The sequence below is a fragment of the Panthera onca genome, chromosome A1 (genome assembly GCF_046562875.1).
Source record: "Panthera onca isolate mPanOnc1 chromosome A1, mPanOnc1 haplotype 2, whole genome shotgun sequence".
NCBI lineage: Eukaryota > Metazoa > Chordata > Mammalia > Carnivora > Felidae > Panthera > Panthera onca.
In genome coordinates this window covers 238,582,407-238,601,388 of record NC_138339.1, presented here as the reverse complement: position 1 = coordinate 238,601,388, position 18,982 = coordinate 238,582,407, and the positions used below count along the sequence as shown (strand labels likewise).

The 18,982-nt window shown below is 48.6% G+C and overlaps 1 protein-coding gene and 1 long non-coding RNA gene across 3 annotated transcripts in view; one reads left to right on the top strand and one right to left on the bottom strand.

Annotated features, from left to right (window-relative positions):
* Window positions 1–14,117, bottom strand: part of LATS2 (large tumor suppressor kinase 2) — a 76,094-nt gene extending 61,977 nt beyond the window's left edge. The window contains exons 1-3 of one of the 2 annotated variants that reach the window (XM_078447667.2): window positions 13,916–14,117; window positions 12,972–13,132; window positions 1,097–1,666 (exon numbers count right to left, since the gene is read on the bottom strand). In XM_078447667.2, the coding sequence (XP_078303793.2) occupies window positions 1,097–1,435 (339 nt within the window). In that variant the 5' untranslated portion in view covers window positions 1,436–1,666; window positions 12,972–13,132; window positions 13,916–14,117. The remainder of the gene's footprint in view (window positions 1–1,096; window positions 1,667–12,971; window positions 13,133–13,915) is intronic. The other variant, XM_060637558.3, reaches the window with a different exon arrangement.
* A 245-nt stretch (window positions 14,118–14,362) lies between these two features.
* Window positions 14,363–18,086, top strand: LOC144616656 (uncharacterized). Its single transcript, XR_013556124.2, has 2 exons — window positions 14,363–15,932; window positions 16,581–18,086. It is a non-coding gene; the product is annotated as an uncharacterized LOC144616656 (long non-coding RNA).
* Window positions 18,087–18,982: the final 896 nt, after the last annotated feature.

The following is an 18,982-nucleotide window of genomic DNA, read 5'->3' as shown; positions in this document are numbered from 1 at the left end:
ACGATTAGTTTCACAAACATATCATCTGAAAAATGTAAATTCTCTAGCTCAGTTCTATGGTAATCACCTGCAACCAGAAGGCTGCGATTGCTTTTGGAAATAAGAGGGCATTGTTAGCCTTTTCCTGTGACTGTGAGGCCGGGAGTAGGTAATTAGGTTATTTCTAAGAAACTAAAAGTGCTCAAGCCATCTTGATATGCTTTGAGCATGAAATCTTACTAATTTTCCAAGGCAGCAAAAATGCCTAGCTTATTTCCATTTTCATGCAACTGTGACTCTTAAGACGACAGATGGTAACAAAGCATTAGCCTTCAGATGTCCCTTTAGAAGGCAATTACATTTTTACCAGTTCCATTTTACTAAAGACATTTTTACCTGGCCGGACACTAGTTCCATCTTACATGGTCCTGCCCCTCAACCTGGGTTTTACGTAGCTATGCCAATCACAACAGGATCATAAATGCATAGCTGTCGGTTGTGTGCTTATATGTTATTGGTACCACCTCCTTCCTTATTAAGGTGTCTCTTATTCTTAAGCAACCGAACAGTCAGACCACACGTGTTGCCACCAGTCTGATGACCTCTCAAGCCTGCTCACTTCCCTAACATAGCCACATCTCCTCTACCAGTATACACACCAGGAGAAAACAGAGTCTAAGAAGAGCCAATTCATGTTAATCAACCTTCCCCTTCACTAAGTAAAAAAATGCACAGACCAAAAACAAGGGAAGCCAGTGTCTTCCCCATGACCGTTCAGAATAAGCCCAAATAAACCCCAAAGAAAGGGCAAGTGTGAAAGCCCTTCACCACTTTACACGGACAGAACCGAGAATGCACGTGGTACCATTGCAGTCGAGTTCACAAGTGTCTGGATCCTGCCTGCAAAGCAAAAGCAGCCAAGAGACCCTTCTGGAGAGAAGGTGGAAAACAATACAACGGCACCCCGGAAGGGCGTTGGATTTTGACCCGGAGACACTTTTCTTAGTAGCTAAGTCGGGGCCTTGGAGGGGCAACCGCAGGACCTTCGGCTGCCTCCACTGTGCTCCGACGGCTGGCTTACTGTGACTGCCCCCGCGGGAGCCTCGGGTGCACCCACCTGGTCGCATCCCGCGTTCACCAATTCCTGCAGCATCTGCCGGTTTACTTCTGCAGCTGCGGAAGTGCCCGATTCATTAGCAAAAGGCAACAGGGAGTATCTGATTTCTCTCAGGGCTTTCTGGTAAGGTCCGAACTTCGGGGTGGCTCTCGTCTGCTGCTGCCGGGCAGCATCCTTGCCCCCCAGGACTTTGGCGGCCAGGGGAGCGTCACTGTTTGGTCCCACCGGCAGGCCCTGAGCGGAAGACTTGGACGGCTGCTTTAAGCCCTCTCGGATCTCCTGCAGTCGCTGGCGGCTGTTTCCAGAATAAGTCGTGGCAGGAAAAGTCTTTGGCCTCATTGTTAGTCCAGTTTCCTTTTACCATAAATACAATCTTCTTAAAGTGTTTTGTTATAAAAAAAAAAAAAAGAAGAAGAAGAAAAAAGAAAAAAAAACTGTCAACAGTATCAGTTAGTTGTAAACATACTTTCAAAATAATTTCCTTTTGAAAATTTTCTTTCCTTCAATATTTGTAGTTCCTATGGAGAACCTAAAATTTTCCAGAGACTTCATTCCGAAGATCATCACTATCTGAAAAAGAAAATGGAAAGAACATACTCATTGATGGTCTTCACATACTGTTGACAATACTTTTCAGAAACGGGCAATGATCTTGAAAATATTCCACTTGAAAGGATTAAGAAAGAACACATCACCTCTCAGAAATGATAAAAATAGTGTTCAGCTCTAGTCCGCGCCCATGACCTCTAGGGCTGTCCCAAGATGTTTCCTGTAACATGTAATCTGTAATAAAGTAAATCTCCACAAGCTCATATTACTTACAAATATTCACCTCAGAGTAAGAACAGTAAGTAGTATTAACGGATCGTTCACTCGAAATACTTCATTATAACAGAATTTCACTTTGAAACCTGCAGCTTGAGTATTTAGGGTTAAACCCGCCACGTGAGGTCTTGGATTTCTGGCTTGTTCCTAATAACCACTCAGTTCGTGGCACACACCTTTGTCTCTCATCTCTGTGGCTTTACTAACCCTTCCCCCGACCCGAACCTGTGGTCCTTCCATGTCTTTGCAAAGCTTGCCGTGTAAAGCCCTCCCGGACTTCCTGAAAGACGCCACAAACTTGTCACATTCAAAGTGTCCTATATCGCAAGTGAAAGAAGTTCTAACACCATGTGTTATGAGACTTTGAAGGTAACAACTCCCTGGGTTTTTTTTATAAAACGGTCACCTTCTTGTCAGCATTTTGACCTAAATGCCAAAATAAAAATACGTTTCTTGGAGACACTGATCCTTACGCGGACGGGGACTGGTAAAATCACGAGGGTGATTCCGTTCTCAGAGCGCACTGCGACCGTACCGACAAGCGGCTGTACCGGTAAAGGTGATCCGTGTGGATCACCTGAGCACGGAAACGGCCCCCACGCGCAGAGCCAGAGACCCCAAAGCCATTTCCGGTAGTGAACGAGACCTCCCCCAGGCCTAATTGACTCCGTTGTTGTTGCATTCAGAAAACAAGATGCTGCCCTTGGCGGCCCGCTCCCCCGGAAGCAGGATCTAGCCCAAGCCACTTGCCGGCTGGGTGACCTTGAGCGAGTCCTCTGACTCCCCGCGCGAGGCACAGCACGAAGCCTGGCAAGAGGGCGGTGGGGGGCGCCGAGAAAGAGCGCGAGAAAGAGCGCGCATGCGTCTGGCCCCGGAGCCCTGGCGGCACAGCCGGTCTTGGGGGAACCGCGCCGTCTGCCACTCGTGTGAGCACGGCTTATGTCGTCAGCTCTCGCGACCCGAGCGCGGGTGCCCACGGTGGCAAAAGCGAAGGCCCGCGCGGCCGCTGGGCTCACACCCCAAGTTCCGGCGGGCCCGCTCCCTTTCCTTCCTGTTTTGCCCTCACTCGTTCCACTCCTTTTAGCCCATAGGACTCGGGGAGCAAACTGTAAAGGATAAGCATTTTGCATTTTAATCAGCAAAGAAAAACTGACTCGAAAAAGAGCACCCTTTAAAGGGAAAGGAGCGGCGGGATGTGAACTTTTTGTTTCAGCGAGGAATTTTAGAACTGCAAAATGGAAGTCTGCTTCCCAGACACTTGCACGTCGAAGAAAAACTGATGGCCAGTATTTATCCGGTATCTACTAGGTGCTGGGCTCTGAGAGTTCTATGTGAATTTACTTACGTAGATCTACCTCATAACCACACATGGCCGTAAACCTGAAGAAACGACATCAAAATTACTATTCTTTTCTTACAGGTGGGAAGGTGGAAGGTCTGAAAAGTTCTATCACTTTCTCAATGAAACTGATGGAAGAGTCTATTTACGAAGTAAGAACCAGACTCAACACATTTTCCAACATGGAATTCATGTTCTGATACACAACGTTTCACACAGCAGTCCCTGACACGACTGTTGTAAGACTCTGCAGACAGGGAACAATTAGATCCAAGAGCTGCTGAGATTTCCCCGGGGCCTGGACCACAGTGTTGGCAGGGAGCCAGAAACCCAGAGCTCTGCTTAATTGGTGTAAAATGGGGCATACTGTAACCACACTCATTTTCAGTGACTTCGTGGTCCAAGCATCTGTTTTGAAATACCTAACTTTCTAAAACCAGGGGTTCCCGTTCCAGCAAAAATAGAGAGGTTCTCAGGGAGCTGCCAAGCACGTATGGAGGGTCCCGAGTGATTCGATAGGTCTGAGGACAGGCAGGAGACTTAGCTCCTTTCCTGTGGGAATTTACACAGATCACTTTGTTTCCCATCTCTAGGGTCTTCTTACCCTTTCTTTGAAAACTAAAATACAGAAGACGTAAATCATACTATCTTCTCACAACACATAATCAGGGAGGGTTTCTTCGCAGTCGAAATGTACTCAAGCTTCCTCTGCCACCGACTCATCTCTGTGCCATCCGCCCACTTGCCCACCTGGCAAACATTCATCCAAAGCCTACGAACTCTCAGGCACTGCTGGGACAAACAAGAACAAAACTCCGCCTCGGCAAGGTGAGGGTGAGGGAGCCAAATAAACAGCTTCAAAGGACAAGAGATGCCCAAAGGAGAAAAAAAAGAAACCATCTAAGAAATGGGTGAAGAAAGGAGAAAGCCAGAAAAAGCTCTGAAGCAGAGACAACTGGACCTGAGTGTAGGGAGGAATGGAACTCCAGCCAGAGGGAACAGCATTTGCAAAGGAGCAGAGGGACAGGAAGTGTGCAGGCCCCGCCCTCACATTCACGTCTGGGTGGAGGCTTTTCCTGGAGGGTGATGGAGGCTTGAGACCCTGGAGGTGCACAGGGCTCCATCTGAAGGACCTCCGTGGACGCGTTGTCTGCACTCCTTGCAGATGGTGGCGAGCCGTTGTCTGTGGTTGAGCTCGGGAGGGACATGGCCAGAAGTGCCCTTTTAAAGAACTGAGTCTGGAATCTAACTGGAAGGGACAACCACACACACCAGGTAGACGAAGAAAGCCTGGGTGAGAGGCAGCAACCCCAGGGAGAGAGGAGAAGAGGGCTCGGAGCTAGCTACACCTTGGCCAGGTGTCAGGGCTTGAAGACATCAACAGAGCCACCAGCAGGTGGGACATTTACGTAGCTCGTGACTGTCCACGAAAGAGAGCAGTTAGGTGAGTGAATGGAGAGCTCGTATCCCTCCCACCTGGCATGTCTTAGGGAGCAGCGGTCTGTAATAAGCCTCATTTTACCTTCAGGCGATATCAGCAGAGTGAGGAGAAGGTACGAGGTGTTTTGCACTCAGCTAAGAAGGGCAAGGGCCGCAAGAGATGGTCCAGACTGAGGAAAAAGGAGCCGTGAGAAAGCCAAACCAAGGCGCCCTCTCTGCCCAGCCACACCGGCAGAGGGAAGGGGAGCCAGACGCAGGTGAGGGAGGCCCTGGCTGGTCCTGAGGCTTAAGAGCCACCTCTGGAATTTACTTTCAAAATGGGAAGCTGGGGCTCCCAGGTGGCTCAGTCAATGAAGCATCCGGCTCTTGGCTTCAGGTCATGACCTCGTGGTTTGTGGGACGGAGCCCCATGTCAGGCTCTGTGCTGATACCGTAGAGCCTGCTTGAGATTCTCTCTCTCTGCCCCTCCCCCACTCTCTCCCAAAATGATAAAACTTAGAAAAAAAACGGAAAGCTGCTGAAAGCTGGGGAAGAAGTAAGGCTTTGTTTGGGGCGGGGGTAAAGTTTGACATCACTTCTTAAGCTAAACAACTCGTAAGATCGACGAACATTCACAGAGAACACACCCTGATGCGTAGCATCCAGATCAAGGAGTGTTGTCACGACAACTCCAGAAGCCCCCAGCCTCCCACAGACCCACGCTTCAAGGGGAACCGCGGTCACGACTTCCAGCACCAAGGATCAGCCTGGCCAGTGTTTGAACTTCATGTCCGCGGCATTCCACGCTCCGTACTCTTTGTCCAGCTTATCTGGGCCAACACCGTTTGGCTATTCACATACCCGGTATGCAGCAAGAGGGCCCCTTTTTCACTGCCGTGTCGTGTTCCATTGTGTGAACATCCTGGCCATCCACTCTGCCACCACAGGACGTGTGGGTCGGTCCCGGTCTGGAGCTGCGGCAAACTGTGCTGCTGCCTTAAGGCTGCTGAGCCCCCACGGCCCCGGCCCCAGATCTGAGGCGCTGAGTCCGCGGCCCGCTCTACGACACTGCTCCCACCGCCCTATCAAGTACTTTGCGCAGCTGCGGGCAGAGCCTTGGTGGTTCATGCGGTACTTTTGCGGGGCCATAAAAAGATGCCCCTTTGTCAAGTAAGTTCTTTGCGACTGTATTGTCGTACAACGCGAGCAGCTCCTGCCCTGGGGAGCTTTCCAGAGCTCTGTGGACAGTGGCCCGGCTCGCTCTTAAACATACTGAGGACACATGTCACGATCTATCACACACCCCGAGTGAGGGGGGCAGGTAAAGTCTGAACCACAAGGAGGGTGGTTCTTCAAGGCAGGTGACAGAGGAGAGATGTGATCGTATGTACTGTCCAGAATATGTGCGTATCGTGTGCATCACGTGACTTTACCCGGGCAGGTAACTCCCTGCTGCCGCTCAGGTAATCTATGAGTGCCCCAGAGTCTGCACACAGGCTGCACACGCCCTCACGGAAGTGAGCACTTACACGACGTGAGACGTGCCCTTTTACGTGCAAGGCCCTTGAACCGTGCACAACGTGAACACTCACACAAGGCGGTCCTATTACTAGGTTTTAGGGAAGCAGAAAATAATGACAAGCCTCTGACTTGAAGGCGCTCAGAGTCTAAGATGGGAGACAGAGGGGAGCATTGGTTACTTACCTAATGTGACAGTAAAAGTCTTCCCAAAGAATTATGGGGATCTGAAACAGAATAGCAGCCGGAGAACGGAGAGAAGTGGGTGGGTTCAACAGCAGCTAAGAACTAGAACCTGCAGGGTTGGTGACGTTCACTAGAGGACTGCTTTGGAAGAGGCGGCCAGGTTTTTGGTCTGGAAACCAGAGCTGATGGCAGGACCGTCCTCTGAGCCACGACAACCGTCGGCACAGGGAGCACCGTCAAGAAAGCAGCCTTGGTGGGGACGGAGGAGGGCAGTTATGGGGAAGTGAGGACACGTCTGGGGGAGGCTGATTCAGAAGACTGCCATTCGGTGCAAAGGAAACAGCAGCTGGAGGTGAGAAGCCGGACTCCCGCCCCCAGCTCTGGCACTTGGCTCCGTGAGCTGGGCCAACACTTCCCCTCTTGGAGCTTCGGTTTCCGGCTGGGCAACAAGCCTCCCTCTGTCTCCTTGACAGGGCTGCTCGGGAGATCACAGGTAAAGCCGCCCGTGACATCACTCTCCTCTGTAACGCACAACACCCTGGCCAATTATTAGAGTTACTAGTAAGTTCAGGACTCAGAATCAGTAAAAACGGCTTTAATCAAGTCAAGAGACCACACCAGGGCAAACTGCAGACGGGCTCAGTGGAAAAGGCACCAAACTGAATGTAGAAACACGGGTATTTTATGCTCACTCCGTGTGCCTCCTCTTTAAATATTCGATAACCGTGCTTCAAAAGTTAAAGTATCTTCCTTTTTAAAGAAAAAAAAAGAAAAAAAAAAGAAAAGCACAGAGAGAGAAAAACTTAAGTCATTTGACTTCATGTTTAAAACACGTGCCTTCAGCCGGGCCCAGGATGTTCAGTTCTGAGCAGTACCTGAGTTTCGAGAAGCCGACTGCTTCCCGACCAGCCAGAATCCGGTTCAATCTATAGGACTCTGGGCAACTTAAAAGCAACAAATTCTTCCTTACGTCTGGAACCTGGCAAGACCGTTGTCTCTGCTAGGAACAAATACCATTCCCAGCCCGATTCACTTATGCCTCCCAGAATTCTCAGCTTAAAACTCCCCTCCGCAGAAGGACCTTCCTGCCCACCCGATCTCAGAGACCCTGCTGTCCACTCCCAGCCTTCCCACAGTGCCATCACAGCGTATAGTGTGGGACTCCCCTGGAGTCACCTCCCCGGGAGGCTCCGGGGGACAGGAGCACCTGCGGTGGGGTACAGGCAGTGCAGGAACACGGCTGGCACAAGGCGGTGCACATGGGAGGCCCCTAGGAAACAGCAGAGCTCTGCCCCGGGACTTAAGACGCGGCCCCAACGAAACATCCCCGAGAGAAGCTCACACATAACTATGATCAAAGTCGCACAACTACAGTCCGTCAGTCAGCCAAGAACAGGAACGCAGCTGTGACACAGGCCACTACATGGCTGGACCGTGAGAACATCATGCTAAGTGAAATAAGCCAGACACAGGAGGACACATACTGCATCATTCTGCTTACAATGAGGCATCTAGAACAGGCAACCTGAGAGACACAAAGCGGAAATGGAGATGACCAGGGCCCAGGGCAATGGGGAACTACCGTCTAGTGGGAGAGTGTTTGTATGGATGATGAAAAAGCCTGGAGGGCAGACGGAGGTGGCGATTCCAAGACCAACGTGAATGTACCTCATGCAGCTGAATTATACACTGTGAGTGGCTAAAATGACACGTACTATGTACAATTCACTTTCATAAAAAATGGGGAAAAATCATCTAACTATTCACGTTTAGCTAACTAGCGTTTGGAGAATGGTTCCCTTTCTAAACACAGCTACACATGCAGAGACTGGACCTCAGGATGGGGCGCTGACAGGAGGGCAAAGTCCCCTCCCGGAGTGAAGTCTAATCTGCCGATGGCACACACGCCCATGCAAGGACACCACCCCCCCACCCCCACCGCCACCGCTAGGATGCTGACCGTCACCCCCACCGTCACCCTCACTGCCAGGATGCTGGCCACCCCCCCCCCCCCGTCTCCCCCACCGTCCCCCCCACCCTGCCACCAGGACGCTGAAACACATGACAGGGAACAGCTTCTGCAGAGCCATGCTCCTAAGACACTTGGCAGCTTTAGGCACTCGAGCTTCCCACAAACATTCCAGTTATAAAGCCAACCAGCACAGGTGAGACCAGCATTTCTGTGTTGCCGTCCATATTTATTCCTGAGCCGAAAATACCAAGTGGATGAACCCTTAAACAGAATGTGATCAGAGGTCTTGGTTTCTTTTCTTCTTATTTGCCCCTCAACAGCTTATTATGAAAATTTTCAAACTACAGAGAAGTGGAAAGAATGACTCGGTGACACCCCATAAACCCACCACCCAGGAGAGCCCCTCCGCGTGGCAGGGAAGGAGGTCAGCACCCACTCTTCTCATGTTCTTTCCATCTTCCACCGTCGTCTCACAGCAAGCGCTGGCCCAGCGACCACCACAGGCACTGTCCTGTCTCCGTAGGCCAATATGTAAAATAGCACCTCTGGGTAAACTGTGTTCCTGCCTGAACAATCTGGAAAGCAGGAAACTTTCCTTCAGTCTCATAAAGAACGAAAGTATTTTCGCAGCCTGAGACCTTGTATTTTAGGTTTTAGTTTGAAGACAATTGATTTCATGGCCAAATTATGAACTTAGGAAAGAATTTTTCGTGGGAATACTCACTAAACTAAGATTGCAGCTGGAAATTAGTTCCTCTGACACACCGCCATATCATTTTAATAACTTCTTTCATCAAGAATTTCCTAAACACGACGACCCTAGGGCCTCGTGGATATGGGTTTTAAGAAATGAGGGTACCAGGTAAGGTAGATCTGGTTTTAGAAATTTGTTTGGTATCATCAATCGATTTGAACATGCTTTAAAAGAAACTATAAGACTCCAGAATTTTAAAACTACAGCACAACCCACAAAACAAAAACTCCTCATTTTCAAACCTGGAGCTGAGACAACTACTTCAGTACAGGTGGCTCATAGACAACTGTTACGAGCGATTATCTGAAGCGTCTATTAATTTGGTGCCATCAAATCCAATCCCGATCCTGGAAAGTGCTAAAGGTGTTCACGAACTTTTAGTCTGATTTCTCTTAGTGCTTCGTAGACCCACGGTTGCTTAACGCCTGTCAAGCACCAACCACAGAATCCACCAGACCCACACTAATGATAAACATTGGCATTTTTTTTTAAATGGTATTTCTTGGGACTAAAATTCCACTTATAATTGAAATCATATCCTTCTCATAATTAACTAGCAAAGCTGAAACTACATCAGACGGCCGGGCCAGGCCTCCAACCAGATGCTGAACGTCAGAATCACAAACCACCACGCTGATGGGCCTCTCCATTGTGTCCAGGCCAGGAAACCACACAACGGGGGCCATACCCCTCATAACGAGGGTCTTGGAGGAAATCAATGATTACATTCCTCTGGGGATCCAAGAAAACTCCCCCCCAAAACAGTGCCATCACAAGGCTGTAGTGGGCTGAGAAGTGCCATAGGTGTGCCAAAAACTTTGCTGGGTATTATGAGGTCTCACCCAGATGGAACAAGGTCTCACCTCTAAATAAGCTTACTATCTAGAAGAAAAACAAACCATCACATTCTCTATAGTTCTGCACCCGATATCTGTAGGATATGTACGTATGCATTATGAGCAACGGCATAAAAAAAAAATGGAACCACAGAAGTCTGTACTCAAGATTACTCAAGCGACCAGGTTGTAGATAAATTTATTATCCGTTATTTGCAGCATTCCTAACAGCAAGCAAGCAGCTGTACAGGATGGGTCTCCTTATCTTCAACTCCATACCCGAGCAAGGGTTTTCAATCTTTGGGAAGGCCCTACTTCCTCCCCCTCCAAATTTCAGACATACGCCAGCTAGGGAGTCGGGACACCCATCCCATTTGAGAGCCCCTGCTATGGACAGAGGTAACACTGTGACTGTGCAAAGAATCCGAGTACATGTGCCTGTTTGGGAAAAATCTGTTACAGAAAGGATCATTTCAGCAAAACTGGAAAGGCTAAAGGGCTATGATTTGATGAAGGAAGTGTGAAGCTATTCTTAGAGCCTGGAACTTCCTGTGAAAAGGCTCAAACATACAAGAGAAAGATGAACAGGCAGACAGTGTCGGGGAGGGCGCAGGTACCGTCTGGGTACATTTAATGAAAACACAGGAGTGAGACTCCTGAGGGAGGATGAGGTTAATTAGTAATGGAACCCGTTGGTCCTTAGCATTCCTGATCAGGAAAACTGCCTGGAGGCAGGGAGGCCAATACTCCAACAAAGGCCCACTCCAGTCAAAAGCCAACTTACATCCGTCAGATCTTTGCCATCCTTGCTAACTTAGAGGCTACAGAATCTACACTATGCCAAAATAGAACAATAACTAGCTGTCCATAAACTTACACCACTGCTACAAAATACGAGATGTTTCACTTGTCCTCCAGAGAAATTCCTCTGAATGTCAAACGTTAGCACATGAGCGAGAAGTATTTAATTAGCTTAAAAAACTGCTTGTCACCATTAGGTGGCCATGGTCTAGATGGTAAGCAACATCAGGTTTTGTTTTCATGTGGTGACCGGCCAACATTCAGCAATGTCACATTTCTGTCCTAATTTTAGTATCGCCAACATTATCTTTATTTCCACTATTAACCCGTTTGAATAATACTTCCACATGAAACGATAAATCGAATAACAGTCGCTTTAAAAAAAACAATCCTGAGAGAATAGCTAACACTTAATGAAACTGGTGGTCCAAGCAGGGCTACGGTCAAATACCAAGAGCCGTTCAAAGGCGCCGTGTGTAATAATGGCCTGCTTCCTAGAGCATCATCCACCCGACATCCAATAGGAGCGGTGACCCCTGGACTTGTGCCACAGAGGCCCAGATCTGTCCAGAGGAATTACTGAGCAATAGGCTTTTTTAAAAGGGAAGGAGATTCAGAGACTTTTTTCAGCTGGAAGTCAGTCACTTTAGGGATTACCAAGCCCGACCCCTTTACTCTGCCTATCGGGATATCTTGCTCCTTTTTAAACAGATTTACAGTCTAGACAAATTAAATGCGCTGAGTTATCTTCTGTATTTCTTCAAGCCATTTTTTAGAGGTCAGGAAGGAATACTGTTGAGAAGTTTTACATCATCACCATGAAATAAAATATAAAAACGGCTTTTCGAAACTGTGTTGGTCTGGTTTTTCCAATACAAAGCAGAACACCCCGCCCCCAAGCTTTCCAAATCCTACCCAGTGTTTGTGGCGAATTTATCAGCTTCAACACCTCCCCCCCCCCCCCCCCAGAATAGTGGGATCTAGGAGCCTAGGGCTGGCTATTTACAACACAGCATTTAAAATAACAAGTCATATTATTGTAGAAACACTCCCCTCCCACCAAAGGAAAGTCCCTCCCATCAACCCTGTGATTTGCTAAGGAAAGAAACAAGTACAGTTTCATTTTACACTCAGGTCAAAACTATTTCCAACTAGATGCAGAGGCTAGTAGAATCTTTTCCAATTCTAAAATTTCATGATTCTAGTAATTGACCTTAATAATTTTGCATGATGTCTTCTGCAGATACTATCTTAAACGGCTTGACATTTGGAGATTTACTAAATGTTCGGCAATTTTAATTTCAAAGGAATGCTGGTGTATTCATTAAACAGTGTTCTATATACCTGGATAATGAGTCCAAATTTTAGGAGACGCTGAATAACGTAGTGTCTTGTTAATTATAATTTAAAACAGACTTTCTTAAACAGTCTCTGCATTCTTATTTTGTAAGATTGTTGTTACTACCTTACTACAACAGCCGCTAAACAAAAAATTAAAAGATACAAAGCCTCTTAGTCTCTTGATTTAGCCCTCAAAATCGGTGGTCCATCGTGGAGGGATTTACCCCGAGATTCAACTAAATATATGGACCAAGATGTACTTATACAAATTTCCTAACAATAAGCCATTGTTAAAGGAAGGCCCCTCATCTACTAAACTTTAAGTTTAAACCGAACACTTGTACAAAGACAACACACGTTTTGTGACTTTCATGTCAAATTTCAGTACATTTAAGTTTCTTAGTAAAATGTGGGTAAACATTCCTGTAAAAATGTAACGTATTTGCCGAATACTTTGGGAAATGCGTTCTTTGGCCCCTGAATTTTTACCTGCAAACTCATAGTCTCTGCTTAACAGCACTATTAAACGATTTTTTTAAAGTCTAGATTACAACTATATTGAGAGCACGCTCACTTATACCCTACATAGTGCGAAAATGTAAAAGTTCTTGTTTAACATTTTGTCATCACAAAGCTACAAATAAAGGGTACTTTCACCGTTACGCTTGCAAGAAGAAAAAAAAACACTTCTAATTCGAAGGGCTCAGATCAGGTGGCCAGCAGCCCTCGAATACCGGGGCCCCCCCGCGCCGTCAGGTGAGTTGCACCTCCTTCGGGGACCGGCCTTCCCCTCCTCCCCCTGGGGCACTGGGGACTCGGAATCAACAAACTACAGGTTTGCTCCAGGCTGACACTCCCGCCCAACCCCGCGCGCCAGACTTCACCCCGAGGGAGATGCTCTTCCAGAGGTTCCGAAGGCAGGCTTGCGCAGAAGCGACTGGCAAAACTCGCCTTAACTCAGAATCCGCACCTCCGGGGTCCGGCAGGGGAGCCAACTGCACGTGAGGTTGCATCAGAAAAGACGAGCTCCAGAAAGTCGGCTAAACTAGGGCGCAGGAAAGGCGTGTTATGCAACGGCCGCCGCTCTCGCGGCCGAGAAGGCGCCCCTGAAGCTCGGGCTGCGACCCGCGAGGACCCGGAGGCACACTCGGAGAGGTCGGGGCGCGCGCCGGCCGGGCGTCGCCGGGGGCCGTGCGGGCGGCGCGGCCCGCTGGGAGGAGGGGGGGGGGGGGGACGGGCGCACGGCCCGCGAGGCCACGACGCCGAGGCCTGTGCAGGGACGACGGCGCGGCCCCCGTAGACGGCGGCGCGGTGGACGCGGGATCCCGGCGCTGTCGGGCCCCGCGGCCGCGCCCGGCCCGGCCTGGGGGTAAAAGCCCAGCTCCCCCCGGGGCCGCCCCTGCCCCGCCGGGAGCCCGGCCGCCGCCGCCGCCGCCGCCGCCGCCGCCGCCCGGCGCACAACAAAGCGGCGCAGCCCCGCCGGCCGGGCGCTCGCTCGCAACTTGCCCGGCCCCGCGGACGCCGGACGGCCCGCGACGACGCGCCGCCAGCGGAGGCGGCTCCGGGCCCGGGCCGGGCGGGGGCCGGGGCGGGGGAGTGGGGGGGGGGGGCAGGGCGCAGGGCTTCGCTCGGGACAAACTTCCTCGGCCGCCCCGCTCCCCGCCCCTCGGCCCGGCCGCCCCGCCGAGTCGGGCGCCCCTCCCGGAGCCGCGGCCCGCGGCGGCCCGAGGGTGGGCGCGGGGAGCCCCAGGGCCCCGCCGGCCCGCGGAAACTTCCAGCCGCCCCGCCGCGGCCCCTGGCCGCACGCCCCCCGCCCCTGCCCCTTCACCTCCTGGGGCGCGGTCTACACCCTCCGGGGCGTCCTCGCCCGCGGCTCCGGGGCCTCGCGCGCCGGGGGACCGGGCGCCGGTGGCTGGAGCTGCTGTTGGCCCCGCGGGGACGGGGGAGCCCCGGGCGGCGGCGACGCGGGCGGCGGCTGCTCCATCTTCCCGGGGCGCTCACGCCGAGGTTCCAGCGCGCAGACCCAAGTGGGACATTCGCTACATTGTTGGCATTCCACGGGCGTCACGTGACCCCGCCTCCCGCGTCACTCTCGGCCGCATACCAGCCCGGGCGGGGCGCCTGCGGCCCTGGCTGCTCGGCGGCCGGCCCGCCCCGCTCCGCCCCGCCGCCGCTTCCTGCCTCCCGGTCGCGGCCGCCCCAGCCCGCCGCCACCTGCCCGCGGCCTCCCCGCCGGCGCTCGCGGACCTTTCTGCCCCTCTGTCACCCGCCCCCGGCTCCAGTACTGCCCCTTCGACTGCGCTGGTATAAAAGTTGGTAACTCCGTCCTCAAAGCCGCCGTTAGGCATCTCAGACCAGCCTTGGTGGAGAAAGTAAGTGAACAGGCCTGAAGGAGCCACCGAGTTACCGAGCAGACGCCAGCTGCTGAGAGTAAGGGTAGAAGAGGACAGACAGCCGTTTGTCCGTGGCATCGAGTACTAAAGAAGGACGTCCGGATGTGTATCCGAATGTAATCGGTTTGAATTCAGTGCAGCCCCCCTGCTGTGGCGATTTTGTCTGCGGGAAGTGTCTCGCGATGCGCGTGTTTCAAGACTATGTGGACGGTCTCGTAGACCAGCCAGTGACTTGTGCAGTTCAGCCCCTCGACTGCCTTTCCATTTGTGAGCTCTGGATGTGGTACAGGGCTTATGCGGGGATTGTGCGGAGATGAGAGCTCGTACTGCCTGCCACCCACAGACTGCGGCAGGTGATGGTAGGGACTAGCATCCTTGTAAAAGCAAATCCAGTTTCCTTTTTCATTAACGAACTCTTGTGAAGTTTTTAAATTTTAATTTGAAAAGAAACGGTAACGAAGGTCATCGTGTCCGGACGTTTTTCACGACCTTACCAGTCCCCCGTCTGTCATCCTGTCCTCTTGCCTCTCGCCTCTCTCACTGCCACCTAGGCTTCCAGCCCTGCCTCTGCCTTAGCTCTTCCAGGGGATCTTCCCACATAGCCCTCCTGTTTTCCCTCCGCTTTGAGCTCTGGTAATGAAACCATTCTTGTGCAACTTAGAATTCAATTTTATTTTTCAGTCTTGTCCCGCACTCTATCCAGGCATCTTGCGCGGTTAGGTCCCCCGCGGATACTCCGTAATTACATCCCTCTTGCCCTCACCTGTGTACCTCTTCACTCCCACAGCGACCTTACTTTTTCCTCCCTGGCCCCCAGCGGGCTGGGCTGGTTGACATTCTTCTTTGCGTGTGTTTTAAGGTCCCGCCCTTGCTGTCTTCAAAGATGTCAACATAATTAAATTTTTAAAAAAATTGTTTTTTTGGTCAAAGAAATATTGTAAATAAAAGGAATTTAGTGGACCTTAAAATTATGTGTAAAAACCCTTACAAAATTTTGTAATTAGTTACAGCATTGTTTGCAATAGTGAAAAATCCAGAAGAACGTAAAATATCCAGCAATAGGGAATAGTGGGAAAATAAAAGGTAGATATTCACATGACAATAGAGCTAAGTGAATGAACTAGCTGTATACTTTTCAAAGGATGAATGAGAGAATTCAATTGGAGAGTGGAAAAAAGTAAGTTGCAGAACTATATATATATATACTATGATACCGTATTCATAAATAAATACCACAGAACCTATACTAATCCCGTACTTTTATGAGTATAGACATGGAGACTTCAAGAAGATGCACCCAATTCAGGACAGCTGTTGCCTACGTGGAAGGAGGGAAACCAGACTGAGGAGGGAAGAATGAGGACTTCAACTTTACCTCCAGTGTGTTACTTCTTGTATTTAAAAAAGCGATGCCGAACTGTCAAAACCTTAAAATTTGTGGATTCCGGGCAAGTAGGTTCAATCATGCGTGCTGTGTTATCCTTTGTGCCTTTCTTTGAAAAAAATCTTTTGAAAATGTTCAAATATATATGGGAAACAAAGTGGAAACAAGTAAGTTTCTAAATGGAAGCTTGCTTAGGGAAACTGACACACCTATGCAGGAGGATATTGTGATTAATGGTCATGTTTATTGTTTTTCTGGGTATGTGTTTATTGATGTGGAGTCATTCATTCCTTTGGGTTTTTTGTTTTTTTATTTTTTGAGTACTGCTATGAGTCATGGGCTAAAAGCAGGCACTGGGGATACCATGGAGAGCAAAACCACATGATTTATCCCCTGCTGGAGCTGACAGCCTTGTAGTGACATAATAGAGTACACTATCCAATTTTGTAAAATAATATAAGTATATATATTTATTTTCAAAAGCTATATACAAAAATATCTATTATATAACATGTAATACAAAAAAACTTAAACATACGTACATACGTATTTTTTTTTTCTTTTTAAGTCCAGAAAAATATGCAGCAATGTTAAAAGTTGTAATTTCTGGATTTAGTGATTTTGGGTGATTTTTGTTTCATTTATTTTATTATTTTTTATGTACTTGATTTTTCTTTATTTAAAAAAATGTTTTAATTAACAAAAATGTTTTTAAGTTTTTATTTTAGAGAGAGAGTGCGTGCATGCTCACGCTTGCTCATGAGTGAAGGAGGGACAGAGAGAGAGGGAGACACAGAATCTGAAGCAGGCTCCAGGCTCTGAGCTGTCAGCACAGAGCCTGCCACAGGGCTCGAACCTGTGAACCATGAGATCATGACGTGAGCTGAAGTTGGACACCTAACCAACTGAGCCACCCCAATTCCCCATTTTTTAAAAATTTTTTGTAAGTTTTTAAATTCCAGTGTAGTTAACACACAGTGTTACATTAGTTTCAGGTATACAATATAGTGTTTCCACAATTCTATACATCACTCAGTGCTCAACATGATAAGTGTACTCTTTAATCTCGGTCACCTATTTCACCCTTTTAGGTGGTTTCTGTCTGATAGTTCTTAATACTTCTAAATAGAATAGTTAACAAAAATTGTGTTTAATTAAATAATCAACTAAGTAAGTACATCCACACAATTCATCGAGCTGAGAAGAGGAGAAGAAGAGAACACAAGTCCAGCTGAGCACGAGGCCTACCGCAGTGGCAATGTTTCAATGTGTAGATAATTAACATCCCATGTATATAGATGTATGTGTGCATCCTTACTCTATACCAGCTGTTGCCCTAAATTTGTGTATTATCTCATTTAATCCTCTAGACAACTATGTTATGAACCCCATTTTCTGGAAGAGGATCCTAAAACACGGAGTCCCAGTGACTCACCCAAGATCTAAGAGCTGGGATTCAAACCTTGGTAGATCTGGCTCCAAAGCTTAAAAACACGGGTCTCAGGAAGTCTTGATTATAGTGTACTTATAAAGAAGGAAGCTGAAATCAAATAACTCCCTTATGCTTCATCTGAGGGAGGAGGGGCGGGCGTTCTAGAGGGAGGAACAAGAACTCAAAGGCATGTCTCCAGCAGCAGCCAGAGCAGAGAGAAGCAGCCGCTGCGAGCACAAGGGGCAATCCACTCCCAGGCACGGCCCCCGCGGTTGTGAGGCCAGGATGTTTTAGAGGTTCTCACTGAGGCACCCGAGGAGGATGCCATCAGACTACCTACCTGCCCGCCACCCCTTCCCCAGGCTTTGAATGCAAGAAACCTGAATGATTATGGCTCAGCCTCTTTATGCCTTAGTGCCTGGAAAGCAGCATCCGGTCCTAAAAGGCCTACAAAACTGGAAGATGAGGCACACTGATGTAATTTGTTTTATACCCAGGTATTTTGTTTCCTTGAGTAGTTTATAAATTCCACAGGAACAGGAACCATATTCTTCCCCTGAGACTACATGCAAAGAACGTCTTAACTATCGATTTGAATGTATTCAATGCCCTTTACGGAATTATTTTTTTTAATTTTTTAATGTTTATTTAATTTTGAAGGAGAGAGAGAGAGAGAGAGAGACAGTGTGAGTGGAGGAGGAGCAGAGAGAGAGGGAGACCCAGAATCCGAAGCAGGCTCCAGGCTCCGAGCTGTCAGCACAGAGCTTGGCGCGGGGCTCGAACCCACAAACTGTGAGATCATGACTTGACCCGAAGTCGGACGCTTAACCGACTGAGCCACCCAGGTGCTCTTGAATGCACTTTAATATCTCAAATATCAAAGTGTAAGTACCACCTTTTTCTCCGAATCAAGACTTTGGGTCAGCCAAGGACATCTCTGGTTGGTTGTTGGTTGGATTGTTCCATTCTACAAACTTGTAGCAACGTCCAAAGAAAGGATTAACCATTTCAGCTCTGTTAGTTGGGGACTCTGTTTCAATGATGAACTCTTTTTTTTTTTACCCTTTTTTGTAATTATGATAAAATATCCATAATATAAAAGTCATCATTTTAACCAATTTTAAGTGTATTGTTCAGTGACATTATCTCCACGTCGTACAACTATCACCACCACCCATCTCCGGAACGTCATCGTCCCAAACTGAAGCTCTTACCCATTAAACAAGTCCCATTCCTCCTCTCCTTGTTTGTTTGGGTTGTTCTGAGGGATTTTTTTTTTTTTTTTTTTTTTTTTTTTTTTTGCAGTTAATTGTTTTGCTTCTGTTAGGTGAGCAGCTTGTATTTTAACTCTGCTGTCGAGACCCCAGTCTCTAGTAACGTACCATACCTTACTCATTTTTTTGCTTTTAGGTTTCTGCTTTAGCAGATTGCTTTGCTAATCTGCTATTAGGTAAGGAAGATTACTTAGCTTATCAAACCTGTACATACAGAAACAGCTGATAGAACTTATTCCTAGAAGTCTTCCTCTGCAGGGAGGAATGAGGGCTTTGTGATGGCTGTTTCAACTGTTAAAAGGCCATTTGCTTCTTCAGTTTCTGGACATTTCCCAAAGGGTTTATATTGTAGAAAGTCAGACTTCGATACAAGTAGATTATTACTGTTTTTAAGAGAGTAATAGATTGCTAG